Below are 12,424 nucleotides of genomic sequence, written 5' to 3'. Positions count from 1 at the left end.
AATTTTTTTAAAATCAGAACATAACTATGATAGTCATTTCTACAAGCGTCCATGACCAGTTTTAGATCAATCTCTAGGGCCGATGTTCTCTAAAAGAAGAGGCAAATCAAGTCTCGAGGTTCTTAGTGCCGCCTTTTCTCTGTTGTCTTGAATTCCGGTAAATCTTGGTCATCTCTCTGTGCATGCAATGCGATTCTTTTCCTCGGTTTTTCAAAATTCAGCTAAAATCTTGGTCCTCAAAAAATCACGTGCGCGTAACTTTTCTCGGTTGTCTGAACTTGTGGTGAACCTTGTCCATTTTTAAAATTTAAAATCTTGGCGTTAAAAAATCTTTCTCCAAATACAAATTTTCAACAATAGCATAGTTTTCAATCACATGAATATTTGTGAATAATACCGGGAGATAAAGGTGGACCCGGTCCACAGCGCCCATAGTCTGCGCGCGCGCCCGAACGACCAGTCCTCTGATCCTCTCTCTACGCTACGCCTACACTCGGTGCACCGAACCCCATCCTCACCGTCCGCGTGGTCAACCGTCAACGCCCGCACGAATCCCGGAGCAAAGCCGTTCGTTCCTTGGAACCTTCTCTTCTCCTTCTGTTCTCTCCCCCCTTTCTGCACGCCGTCGCCGACGACCCCAAATCGCGCCTCGCCGCCGCCCTACTAGAAAGTTCCACAAGGATCTCACCCCGGCTTCCGCGGCCCGCGTTTAGGGGGGCTTCTCGAGGCGCGCGCGCGTTCGCATTCCCGTCGCCACCGCGAGATCCCCTCCCCCCGGCCGGCCGGGCCGGAATCGGCGCTGATCTGTGAGAGGGGTGGGAGCGGAGCGATGGCGGTGGCGGCTGCGTCGCTGCCGCGGACGATGGAGGCGCTGTCGCGGCGGGCGGCCATGCTGCGCGACTCGCTGCAGAAGAGCCAGGGGAACACGGACGGCATGGTGGCCATCCTCGGCTCCTTCGACCACCGCCTCTCCGCGCTCGAGGCCGCCATGCGCCCCACCCAGGTCCCTCCGCCGTTCCCGTCCACCTTCCCTCGTTCGAGCCATTCCCATTTGATTCGCGCGTATCGACGTTCGTGGTTCTGTCTTCTCATGTGGGGAAATGAATGCAGGTGAGGACGCATGCGATCCGGATGGCGCACGAGAACATCGAGAGGACGCTCAAGACTGGCGACGCCATCTTATCCCAGTTCGACCTTGCCCGCCGGGTACGTGCACTGAGCTGCCGTGAAATTGCCCACATTTTATCTGGATTTGGCGGTTAAATTGGTATCTTTATTGTTGGAAGAGGTTGTGGCATTGTATGGATCCGGAGGTGGGGACTGAAATGTGCCAAATGTGTGCCGGGTGGCCGCACTGATTTATTCCGTGTTCTTCAAGTTTTGTGCTGAATAGGAACATATAATTAGCGTGGGTTAAAATGTGTAGCGGTAGATTATATGTTCCGTGTGGGGCATGCGAGGTAAAATAAGTTCGGCGTGGGCGTCATTGAAACAAATATGTTTTTACTCGGTGCCAAAGATAATACCACCGATATAATTTTGTGCTTTGGAATATCCAGCAAGTGATACAGTCGGGCACTTTTAGGCCATTAGTTTGGGTCACTATTAAATGGTTGTTTCATTTCTTGTCAAGATATTTTTCATTCTAGGTAATCTTGTTTCATGAAATTGACAGTTATTTTCATGCAGAAAGAGAAAGAATTAAAATGATAGCTATTTAAACTCATTGCGAATATAAATTGCTTGCAAATTGGCTTTGAGTTTTGAGGGCTTCACTAAGTATTTTATGTCTAAATGTTGCTTTTGAGCTTTAGGCCGAGGCAACGATATTGAGGGGTCCCCATGAGGATTTGGAGGGCTACCTGGAGGCAGTGGATCTGCTGAAAGGAATCTCTCGCTTCTTTTCCTCCAATAAGAACTTCAGGGGCAGTGATGGAATTCTGAATCATGTCAACGGTCTGTTAGCAAAGTCTTCACTGAAGATTGAAGAAGAATTTAAGCAACTGATGAATACATACAGGTAAGATATTCAATTCTTATCGCAAACTCACTCCAGAAGTACCTTCGTGTTTATTGCTTTTATATGATTGAAAGAAATGTTATCTTTATTGTTCATCTGTTGTTTCAGCAAACCTATTGAGCCAGATCGCCTCTTTGATTGTCTACCCAAGTCTCTGCGGCCATCAAAAGATGACCCTGAGTCTGATCGAGGGAATGCCGAGCATCCATCCAAAGGCTTAGAAACTGCTGTATACAGGACACCGACGCTAGTTCCTCCAAGAGTATTGCCACTCATGAATGACATAGCTCAGCAGTTGGTTCAGGCTGGAAATCAACAGTCATGCTACAAAATTTACAGGTAGGTTTTGGATTATGGTTTTCATATATATTCCCCCTTTTCTACATTCCTTCTTAATTTCTATCCACATATATCCTTAGGTGTTTAGCACTATAATTATGTAAAAGTCAAGCTAATTTCTCATTTTTCTTCAGAGATTCCCGTGGTTCAGCACTAGAGTTGAGTCTTCGGAAGCTGGGAGTTGAAAAGCTTACTAAAGATGATGTCCAAAAGATGCAATGGGAGGCCTTGGAGGCTAAAATTGGAAACTGGATACACTTTATGCGAATTGCGGTGAGTGTCCTTCTGAAAATAGGCCCATTTTGTTGTATGCTCGTTCGGACTTTCAAATCAAACTAAGATATTATGCTTTTTTTTGCAAGCAGGTTAAACTACTACTAGCAGGAGAAAGGAAAATCTGCGATCAGATTTTTGATGGGGTCAACTTCAACAAGGACCAATGTTTTGCTGAAATGGCAACAAATAGTGTTCTGACCCTTCTCAGCTTCGGAGATGCTGTTGCTAAAAGCAAAAGATCTCCTGAAAAGCTATTTGTATTGCTAGACATGTATGAAGTAATGCGTGAACTTCAGTCTGAGGTATTCTGGAAGTACTTTGCTGGTACCTGTGTCCCAAATGTTTAACTTGTTTTAAAGCTTGCAGAATTAGCTTTTGAGGTTTCATGATTATATGTCCAACTTTTCCTATAATGCTTTTGATGATGGCTACAAAAGTTTCAGCCCTGTCTTTGTTTGAACCTATTTTCAGATTGAGGTGATATTCGAAGGAAAACCATGCTCTGAGATGAGAGAGGCTGCATTGGGCTTGACTAAGCGCTTGGCGCAAACCGCTCAAGAAACCTTTGCTGATTTTGAGGAGGCAGTCGAAAAGGATGCTTCAAAGACTATTGTTCAAGATGGAACTGTGCATCCTTTGACTAGCTATGTGATTAATTATGTTAAATTCCTATTTGAGTAAGTATACCCTTTTTACCTGTAGTTGATTCATGGATGTGTACAACTGTTGTTCGCTAAATCTCTAAAACTGAGTAAGATATGCTGACCATGATGAGTTAACTCTAGGGCTGTATGTTTATACCATTTCAAGAATTATCCTGAGAGTCGTCTCCATTAAGGATATTTGTTTGCATAAAGACTAGTTCTTATAGGTCCTAAGAAGGATTCAAATTGCTAACATTATAGCAGGGCAATCTGTAGATAACTGGACCTAGGTGAAAGGAAGTTTGTTTGCCTATAGTCTGCCATGCCTACTTTTCAAGTTATTGGCCTTTGGCTTGCATTTAGTCGTTTTGTGCTTTATTGATTTATTCATTTAGTTGTTTTGTGGTTTATTGATTTCTTCCTGCTACTGTTGTTCAGATGGCACACCTAACAAATGGTATCTTTATATAACAGTTATCAGTCGACGCTAAAGCTACTGTTTCAGGAATTTGAAACTGGTAGTGAAACAGAATCTCAACTTGCTGTTGTTACTATGAGGATAATGCAAGCCCTACAGAATAACCTAGATGGAAAGTCAAAGCAGTATAAGGATCCTGCACTGACTCACTTATTTCTTATGAACAATGTTCACTATATGGTTAGATCTGTTCGCAGGTATGCTTGCCTTTTTCTTTTTTATATATATGTGCATCCTAGAATATTCTGGCCGTCTGCTCATTTAGTGCTATCTGTTGCCTCAGATCAGAAGCAAAGGATATACTTGGTGATGATTGGATTCAGAGGCATCGTAGGATTGTGCAGCAAAATGCCAATCAGTATAAACGTGTGGCTTGGGCAAGGGTTAGTTGACTATTGAAATCTGTAGTGGTTGCACATACCATATTTTGTTTCTGTTTGGCTTGTATGATTTCATGTCTATGGATCTTTTTGCCTTATCACACTGCTGTCTTTAATTCTTTATTTGTTGGCAACTCTCTAGCGATTGGCATGGTAATTACCTGTTTAAGATATCACAATTCTTTGGAACTTGCGAGAGTATATCTGTCGTGGACACCTTCTGGGAATATGTATAGCGTCAACAATGACTCCCACAAATTGGCATTCAAGAGAATTTCCTCCAGGAGTCCAGCCAGAAGTAGGGGAGAATTAGGAGGTTCTATTATCTAAACAAATCAGGAGGGGTTTTTTCGAGGAAGGAATTAGGATTTACTCCCTCCGTATATTGGGAAGTCTTGTCGTATTGGGAAAGGTGAAGAGTCCTTGTATCTTCCAGTAACTTGAATAAGTATAGCTCCCTCCATTTTCTGTCTCACCTCCTCTCTATGCTGTTAATCCTTCCTCCATTACTTCCTCACCTCAGCACCAGAACACAGGAAGCGATCACATTAGCCTGCATTTCATCTCTACAATCTGTAATGCAAATCCAGACACCTCAATATTGCGTTCCACCGCCCTTCATTTTGGTGCTATTTTTCTCAAATTCAATTGTTTTACATTCTGATAAGAGTGTCTATAAACTGGCCTCAATAAAAGGCAATATCTGTGGATTCCTTTTGTACTTCTAGTATTAAGAAACTCAATACATACGCATGCCATCTTAATCAAACTCACTTTGCAAGTGAAACATGTGATAATTCTAAACTGCATATGACTTCACTTTACTATGGTTACCCTGGTAGCTAGTTTTGCTTGGCCAGGCTTTCTTACATGTCCTGTGGTTCAGTATTTAATGTCCTTGTTGTGCTGTTTTTACATCTGTTTTTACATCATTGGACATTTCAAATAACGGTTGATTGTTCTTTTCAGGTTCTTCAGACACTTTCCGTGCAAGGTGCGGGAGGTAGCACGGGCTCATCACCAGCAGACCTTAACAGCAGTGGGGTTTCAAGAGCTGTGGTTAAAGAGCGGTCAGTACCTTGGCAGTTTATTTCTCACTGCTTGGGATAATGATGATAACAGATTAACTTAGTCTCAAGACTTAATGCTTTTGCTTTCGCAGGTTTAAAGCTTTCAATACACAATTTGAAGAACTTCACGCAAAGCAATCTCTATGGATTGTGCCTGATCAAGAATTGCGTGAATCCTTGAGGCTTGCTGTAGCTGAGGTTCTGTTGCCAGCCTATCGATCATTTATTAAACGCTTCGGGTACATCATCAGTCACTTATCTTTATCTCTTTTGACTGTTGTCCCGAACTTCACTTATTAGCATCCATTCAACTAATTAGCTGGCCATGACCCATTATCTCAATTTGAAAATTATACAAGGATCATACAACTTACTAAATTTTGTCAATTCCCTAAACCTCCATTCGTAAAGTGATTGACTGTTGGGTAGGGCCCATTTTACACTAAGCTTTGTTTTTCCTTTGCAAGACCCGATCCAACGTTTGGATGTTCCCTTCTCATGGTTCCATAATAATTAAAATAACTGTACTACCAATTTTGTCATGCAGTAATCTTGTCGGGAGCGGCAAGAACCCATTGAAGTACATCAGGTACAGCCCTGAGCTGGTGGACAAGCTCCTGGGCGAGTTCTTCGAAGGGCAGCAGTATGGCGAGCCAAAGCACCAGCACCGCCTGTAAGGTCTCCGTGGCAACACCGCGAAGATTCCTGCTGAAGAGAACACCTAACGATCCCTCTGCACAGCAGCAGCAATGCTGATCATACAAATACTACCAATAGTAGTCTCCACAGCACAAAAGGTTGATTTTTCCTTGTCCCGGTTAGCTAACACTGCAAAAGTTAAACGCGGCGTAAAGGTGTCTTTTTATTTGCACAATCACACTTGTTCTCTATAATAATATATATCATCAGATTTGACATTGTTCTATTGTGTTGTGTCCCCAGTGCTCATTACCTGCGGATTTGTTTCTTCGTGCTACCAATGTCGCTTATGATGTAAAATATGCTTCATTGGTGTAGAATCATCTTGCTGTCAATCGCGGTGAGATTTTGTTCTTCTGGACCGACAAATCAGGGTTTATTTTAGCTTGTGCTGGAAGTGGCATGGCGTCTCTTTCGAGTGTGTTGTGTTCAACCTCAAAGAGGAGTCAGAGTCAGCACATTTTCTCGAAGCCCAGGAAATATTGAGTGAAGCTCTGAGATACACCGGACCTCTGTGTGCAGAAAATACTGTGATCTGATAATCTCTTTGGAAGTTCGAAAGTCGGTAATTCTGGTAAAAATCTTGACTTGGGTGCACTAATCTCCCTATACCACTGTGCTGTCAAAACAAATTATCCCTATATGGAGACGGGCATGATTAATACAGAGACTGCTTTTACCAATGGGATTAATAATGTCATTGAACCACACATACAAAACACGGTCTCCCTTGATTATCATACTCCATTCACAAAAATTTCCACATTTTCTCCCTTGATTAAACGGAACGGGTAGAATTGAGCTAGAAAATCCTACAGACTGACGGGTCCAGCAAGGCCCTAAGGCCAAATGTACGGGCTTGGATAAAACAGTACAGTTGATGGGCCAAATCTAAAAATAAGTTGGGTTGAGTCAGATTTTTTAGAGTTGATGGGCCAAATAAAGTATATGTAAAAAATTAGATTATCGGACCGTGCCAGGCAGGCCCGAGGGCCTAAGGTTGAGGCCCAAGCGCGGCACCGGCTAGGGGGCGCGGCCTGATTAATTCTGTGACAGGCCGGGCACAACCGGGCCAAGCCCGCTGGGCTTTCGGGCATTTCAAGAAAGCCCGGCAGATGGCCACCTATAGAAGCCAAGCCAGGGACTAAAAAGGAAAACAAAGGGTTCATTTTACAGGGGTCTAGATGAAAAGCCACTAGCAAACAAAACAGAAGCACTCACGCGCACTGTCTTCTTCTCCCGTCCAAAGCAAACCAAACAGAATGCCTCCGCATTTCGAAACGAAAACCCCAAATCCCGAAACCCTCGTCGGCGGCGGCCGTCTCCATGGCCGGCGGGGACCAGAGGCCGAGGTTCAGGTGTCCCCACGGGCCCGGTTGCAACAACGGGCCTCGGCCGGGGCGCCTCGCGGCGGCGACCTTGAACATCCGCGTGGGAGCCTTCCCCATGGACGAAGAGAGCAAGCTGGAGGTGCGGTACCTGCTCGGCATGGACCCCAAGAAGAACGAGGCCGACATCAACATCGGGCTGCACTGCCTCCACTACGTCCTCCCCGACCCGCCCTTCGTCTCCGGCCACGGCGCCCTCTCCGCGCTCCCGCCTCCGCCCCACGACGACGCCGACCGCATCAGCGTCCTCCCCGACGATATCCTCGGCAACATCGTCTCCCGCCTCCCCGTCAAGGACGGAGCCCGCACCGCCGCGCTCTCCGGCCGCTGGCGCGGGGTCTGGCGTGCCGCGCCGCTCGTCCTCCTCGACGCCGACCTCCTCCCTGCCGGCCGGACCGGCGCGGGCCTCAAGGTCTCGCGCGCCGAGGCCCGGAGCGTCGCCGCCGCCGTCACCCGCATCCTGGCGGCGCACCCGGGGCCGCTCCGCTGCGCCCGCCTCGTCTCGTGCTACGTGCAGGACATCCCCGGCCTGTTCGCGCGCTGGCTCCAGCTCCTCGCCGACAAGGGCGTCCAGGAGCTCGTCCTCGTCAACCGCCCGTGGCCCGCCATCGTCTTCCTCCCGGCCACCTTCTTCGGCATGGCGGCGACCCTCACCCGACTCTACCTCGGCGCCTTCTCCTTCCCTGACCTCCCGGACGCCCTGCAGTTCCCACACCTCCGCGAGCTCGGCCTCTGCATCGTGGCCATCCAGAACCAGACCATGGACTTCATCCTCGCCAGGTGCCCCGTGCTAGAGATCCTGTGCATCCAAGCCAACGCCATGCTGAGGTGCCTCAACATCGTCAGCCGCAGCCTCCGTTGCGTGCAGATCATCGAGGGCGTTGATCTGGACATGGTCGTCCAAAAAGCCCCCCACCTTGAGAGGTTCATCATCTGGACATGCTCGGCGCGTGATGGCTTGCACAGGAGGGTCAAGATTGGCCGTGCCCCTGCACTGAGATTACTTGGCTATTTGGAGCCAGCACGGCACGTGCTAGGGATAGGCAATGTCGTCATCAAGGTCCATACTACGCTGCTCCCAAGTTTCCATATTTGTTCGGTTCGACTAAACTTGTAAAACGTTATGGGAAGGGTATCTCCTCCTGTAGGAGGCCGCGTGGTATTTATTGATTGAGGCCGAACCCTGGCCAAAGTTACATCGAGATAGATTACAATGGTTGAGATACAACGGAACAACCTGAACAACTAGGCTAACTAGAATATCTTCTTGTTTTACAAAACTTGTCCCACAAATTTGGCCCAAATGTGTGAACTTGCATGTCTCACAAATTTGGGTGCATTGCAGGCTGGGACAAGGGCAAGTCCGAACACCACGGTTCGAAGCGTCAGGATCCTTGCTTTAAGAGTGTGCTTTAGGTTCGACAGTGATGCTATGATGCTGCCCAGCTTCCTCAGATGCTTTCCGAACGTCTGAGAGGCTGCATCTCGAGGTGACACCTCCCTCTCTTAATTTGGCATGAGTTCTCATCATTCTTTACTTGCACATCTTTATTTCATTTCAAGAATTATCCTGAGAATCTTGTCCATTAAGGTTTTTTTTTGCATAAAGACTAGTCCTTAGAGGTCCTATTGCTAACATTATAGCAGGGCAATCTGTAGATAACTACAGACCTAGGTGAAAGGAAGTTTGTTTGCCTAGTCTATCATGCTTACTATTCAAGTTATTGGCCTTTGGCTTGCATTTTGTTGTTTTTTGGTTTTATTAATTTATTCATTTAGTTGTTTTGTGGCTTATTGATTTATTCCTGCTACTGTTGTTCAAATAGCACACCTAACAAATGCTATCTTTATATAAACAGTTACCAATCGACGCTAAATTACTAGCAGCGATAATGCTAGCTAGATTACTAGCAAATACTCCCTCCATTTCACAAAGGTTGGCGTATTTAATTTGTTTCGTTAAGACAAGGCTTTGATCAATGATAACTCTATTAACATGTATTTTTACATATATGAAATTTATATCAGTAGATTCGTCTTTAAAAGTTCTTTCTAATAATCATGATTTTGTATCATATAGGTTACTTTCTTGGTCAAAACCTTGTCTTAACGAAACAAAATATGTCAACCTTTATGAAATGGAGGGAGTATCACCATAGTTGCGCCCATTCAATTCGGTAGATATACATGTCGCGATCTTTTGATTATTGTTGAGATTATTGCTATGTAGACAAACATTCAGATAATTGCTATGGAAGCTAGCATTTCCCAAAATTTGTTTGCTGAATCTTGTCATGATTACAGATTTGCCATCCATTTTGTCTGTTGCCCAGATTATGGTGAGATTATGTTCACTTTTGCATTATGTCATTTTCTTGCAAAATCTTTGCCAATCTATAGGCACCAAAACGACCGATCAAACTCAGTGCAAATTGTGGTGAATTCCTCACACACAAACGCGTGCGTGCACAAACAGCCCTAAACATGTAATCAGCAATTAAACTAAGCTACCAGTACTAGGTTATAGGCTCTCTGTTCTGACTAAACTCACAGGCCAGGTGTTACTTGACTTATAGGCCATAAGAGCTGGTGCTAACAGTATCTGTGATTCCTCACAACTTGTACTAGTATTATCTATTTATATGGCTGATCCTTTCGTCTGGAGCTGAAGTTCTTACCAATTTACAGTCCAGTGAAACTGATGGGCCCATTGGAAAGCTTGACGTCAAGTTCTGGCAGGAGGCTGGTGCCATCGAATGTGTACAATCATACGTTAAGCTGATGATCTTCTATGGCTTCCAAGGGATGCCGAGTGAGCTTTCCTTCCTCAAGTACGTCCTGGAGAGTGCGCGAATGCTGATGAAGCTGGTGATTGTGTTTAGCAAGGGAAGTTTCCCCTCGATGGCCAAGGCAAACAAGAAAGTGAAACCTCCGTACGCTGGAACATGGGCCAGCAAAGACTGTTCTGTGCAGCTTGTCGAGAGTGCGCATCAAGCAGGAGATGACAAATGGCTGCTGAACTTCGAAAGCGGGTCTGATTTTTCCACGGAGGATCCTTTTATGTGCACTACTGTTTGGGGGTCGCATCCGAAGGCTGGGAAGACAGGTGGTTACTGAACTTGGATAGGTGATCTTGTTTTCCTATGAGTGCCCCTGTTGATTTGATCGGGCGAGCTTAGTTTCTCTGGAAATTGTTAATGCTCTGTTGCATTATCTACCTTTGAAACCAGTGTCGTTGGCTTTTATTTTCTGGGCAGAGTTGCTGGTTTCATTAGCATGAAAACTTTCAGATGTTGAGGGAAAGGGAAAACGCTGTTCAGATGCTGTTTTCGTATGGTCTATTTATGTAGCTTTGACCTGACTTTGCTCATGTTAAATGTGTGCTCTGATATATGCTGCTAGAAAACAGAGATACTTGAGCTTTTTCATGCTTTTGCTTGCTATCTTGCAAATTTCCTTCAAGCATATTATTAGCCCTGCTTTGATCTTGCACCTGGTTGATTATGCACGAATAGAAAGTCAAATCGTTTTCATCATAGGCCAGAGAGAGAGAGAGGAGGAGGAGAAGAATCCCATATTAGGCATTTTTGTGCTGGCCACCAGTTTCATTAATTAGTCGCTTCAAAGTTCAGTGAATTACACGTGGTGACATTGGTACAAAATCGTGTGCCTTTTGGGCGTGAAACTACGAAACTTGACATACACGGAGCATATAGTTAACATTAAGATCAGCGACTTACATTCTATTTTTTGGTTAGCCGCTAACTTCAATAGGAACTTATGGTATGTTTTGGTACTTTGGGTATCAATGGCTAACGCCAATCAGAACTTGGAAGGAAAAGCTGAAGTACCACATAGTATGTTTCCCTATCGAACATGAATCTCTTAGGCTCGAGCGTACCAGATTTCCATAACTATGCAAATTTGTAGTTTATCTGCTGCTATCTATCTGTTAGGCTATTTTGAAATTGCACAACAAGGCTAGCACATCTGGCATTGGGATGGCAGCAGGAGCCACACGTCCATGTCTGTCCGTGTGGCAAGCCACATTTTTGTGAAATCTCGGTCCCACTTGTCAGAATGGGAAAAAACCTTAGATCGGGTAAAAACTTGCACAAATTTCACTAAATGGGGCAAAAGAAGAGAAATTATGTTAAATGGGGTAATTTGTGTCACAAAAATCAAACTAGGGGTAAAATATGGAATTCACTAAAAACTGGATGCGTTGTTGCAAACTTCTAGTGGTAGGTTCTGGGTGTGTTCTTGATATCGCTGTGAGCGACAAATGTGTAATGAACTACCTGTGTAGTGTGAACTGCTGTTTTGCTCCGTTATCTTCGCTGATAGTAGAACTTGATTGAAAGATCGTAAGAATTTTATTTTGGCTTCAATGATCTTGGCGATTGTTCTACCAACAAAGCGGGGCAGGGAAAAGAAGGACACTAACACAGGACACGCCAAAAGAGATGAAAGCTAAAAGAATAAGAAGTTTGTCTCGCGGATGGGCCTTCCGGCCAACCACCCGAAAAGATGGGCCAAAAACCCAAAACAATCATTTGCTCGCAGATGGGCCTTCCAGCAAACCACCCGAAAAAATGGGCCAAAAACCCAAAACAATCATTTGCTCGCAGATGGGCCTTCCGGCAAACCACCCGAAAAAATGGGCCAAAAACCCAAAGCAATCATTTCCTTCGGAGTATATAAACAACCACCCTCTGCACTTTCAAATCCCAAAACCCTAATCCTCTCCTCCATTCCTCCTCTCTATCGTGGCGGCTGCCCCTGACCCTTCCCCTGGCCATGGACAACAACGCCTCTTCCCACCCCCAATCCCGTGCGCGGCCCTTCCCCATGGATGCCGAGACGCAGGCATACTATCGGGACCGCGGCATGGACCCGTGGATCCTCAAGCTCAGCCTCATCAAAGCGCTCACCTGCCTACACTACATACTCCCCAAGCCAACGTCATTCGTCTCCAGCAACGGCACCACCGCGCTGCCTGATCTTCCACCGCCCCAAGTCGACCGCATCTCCCGCCTACCGGACGTGCTACTCGGACGCATCGTCTCTCGTCTCCCCATCAAGGAAGGCGCCTGCACCGCCTTGCTGTCTCGTCGCTGGCACGAGGTC

General features: G+C 45.7%; 1 protein-coding gene and 1 pseudogene across 2 annotated transcripts; both read left to right on the top strand.

Moving 5' to 3' along the window:
* The first annotated feature begins 595 nt into the window (after positions 1–595).
* LOC100836498 (exocyst complex component EXO70A1) lies at positions 596–6,132 on the top strand. 2 transcript variants are annotated; one of them, XM_010239618.2, is made up of 12 exons: positions 830–1,003; positions 1,111–1,206; positions 1,815–2,020; positions 2,129–2,359; positions 2,494–2,632; positions 2,725–2,937; positions 3,107–3,312; positions 3,754–3,954; positions 4,041–4,140; positions 5,107–5,207; positions 5,300–5,446; positions 5,755–6,132. In XM_010239618.2, exons 1-12 carry the CDS (start codon positions 830–832, stop codon positions 5,882–5,884), a joined length of 1,944 nt encoding a protein of 647 aa, XP_010237920.1. In that variant the 3' UTR covers positions 5,885–6,132. The 2 variants fall into 2 exon arrangements, 1 of the variants encoding a protein (XP_010237920.1); XR_002960416.1 differs by lacking the exons at positions 5,300–5,446; positions 5,755–6,132 and adding an exon at positions 4,280–4,549 and having other exon boundaries at positions 596–1,003.
* Positions 6,133–7,232: 1,100 nt separating this feature from the next.
* LOC100834646 lies at positions 7,233–10,586 on the top strand (annotated as a pseudogene).
* Positions 10,587–12,424: the final 1,838 nt, after the last annotated feature.

The sequence above is a fragment of the Brachypodium distachyon genome, chromosome 4, assembly GCF_000005505.3.
Source record: "Brachypodium distachyon strain Bd21 chromosome 4, Brachypodium_distachyon_v3.0, whole genome shotgun sequence".
NCBI classification, from domain to species: domain Eukaryota; kingdom Viridiplantae; phylum Streptophyta; class Magnoliopsida; order Poales; family Poaceae; genus Brachypodium; species Brachypodium distachyon.
Note: the sequence above shows the minus strand (reverse complement) of the source record. Positions and strands in the feature narration are given on the sequence as shown.

Coding starts and splice junctions, on each gene's coding strand:
- LOC100836498 (XM_010239618.2), top strand. CDS start 830: ATGGCGGTGGCGGCTGCGTCGCTGCCGCGGACGATGGAGGCGCTGTCG. Junction 1,004..1,110: donor CCGCCATGCGCCCCACCCAG/GTCCCTCCGCCG, acceptor AAATGAATGCAG/GTGAGGACGCATGCGATCCG. Junction 2,938..3,106: donor TGCGTGAACTTCAGTCTGAG/GTATTCTGGAAG, acceptor ACCTATTTTCAG/ATTGAGGTGATATTCGAAGG.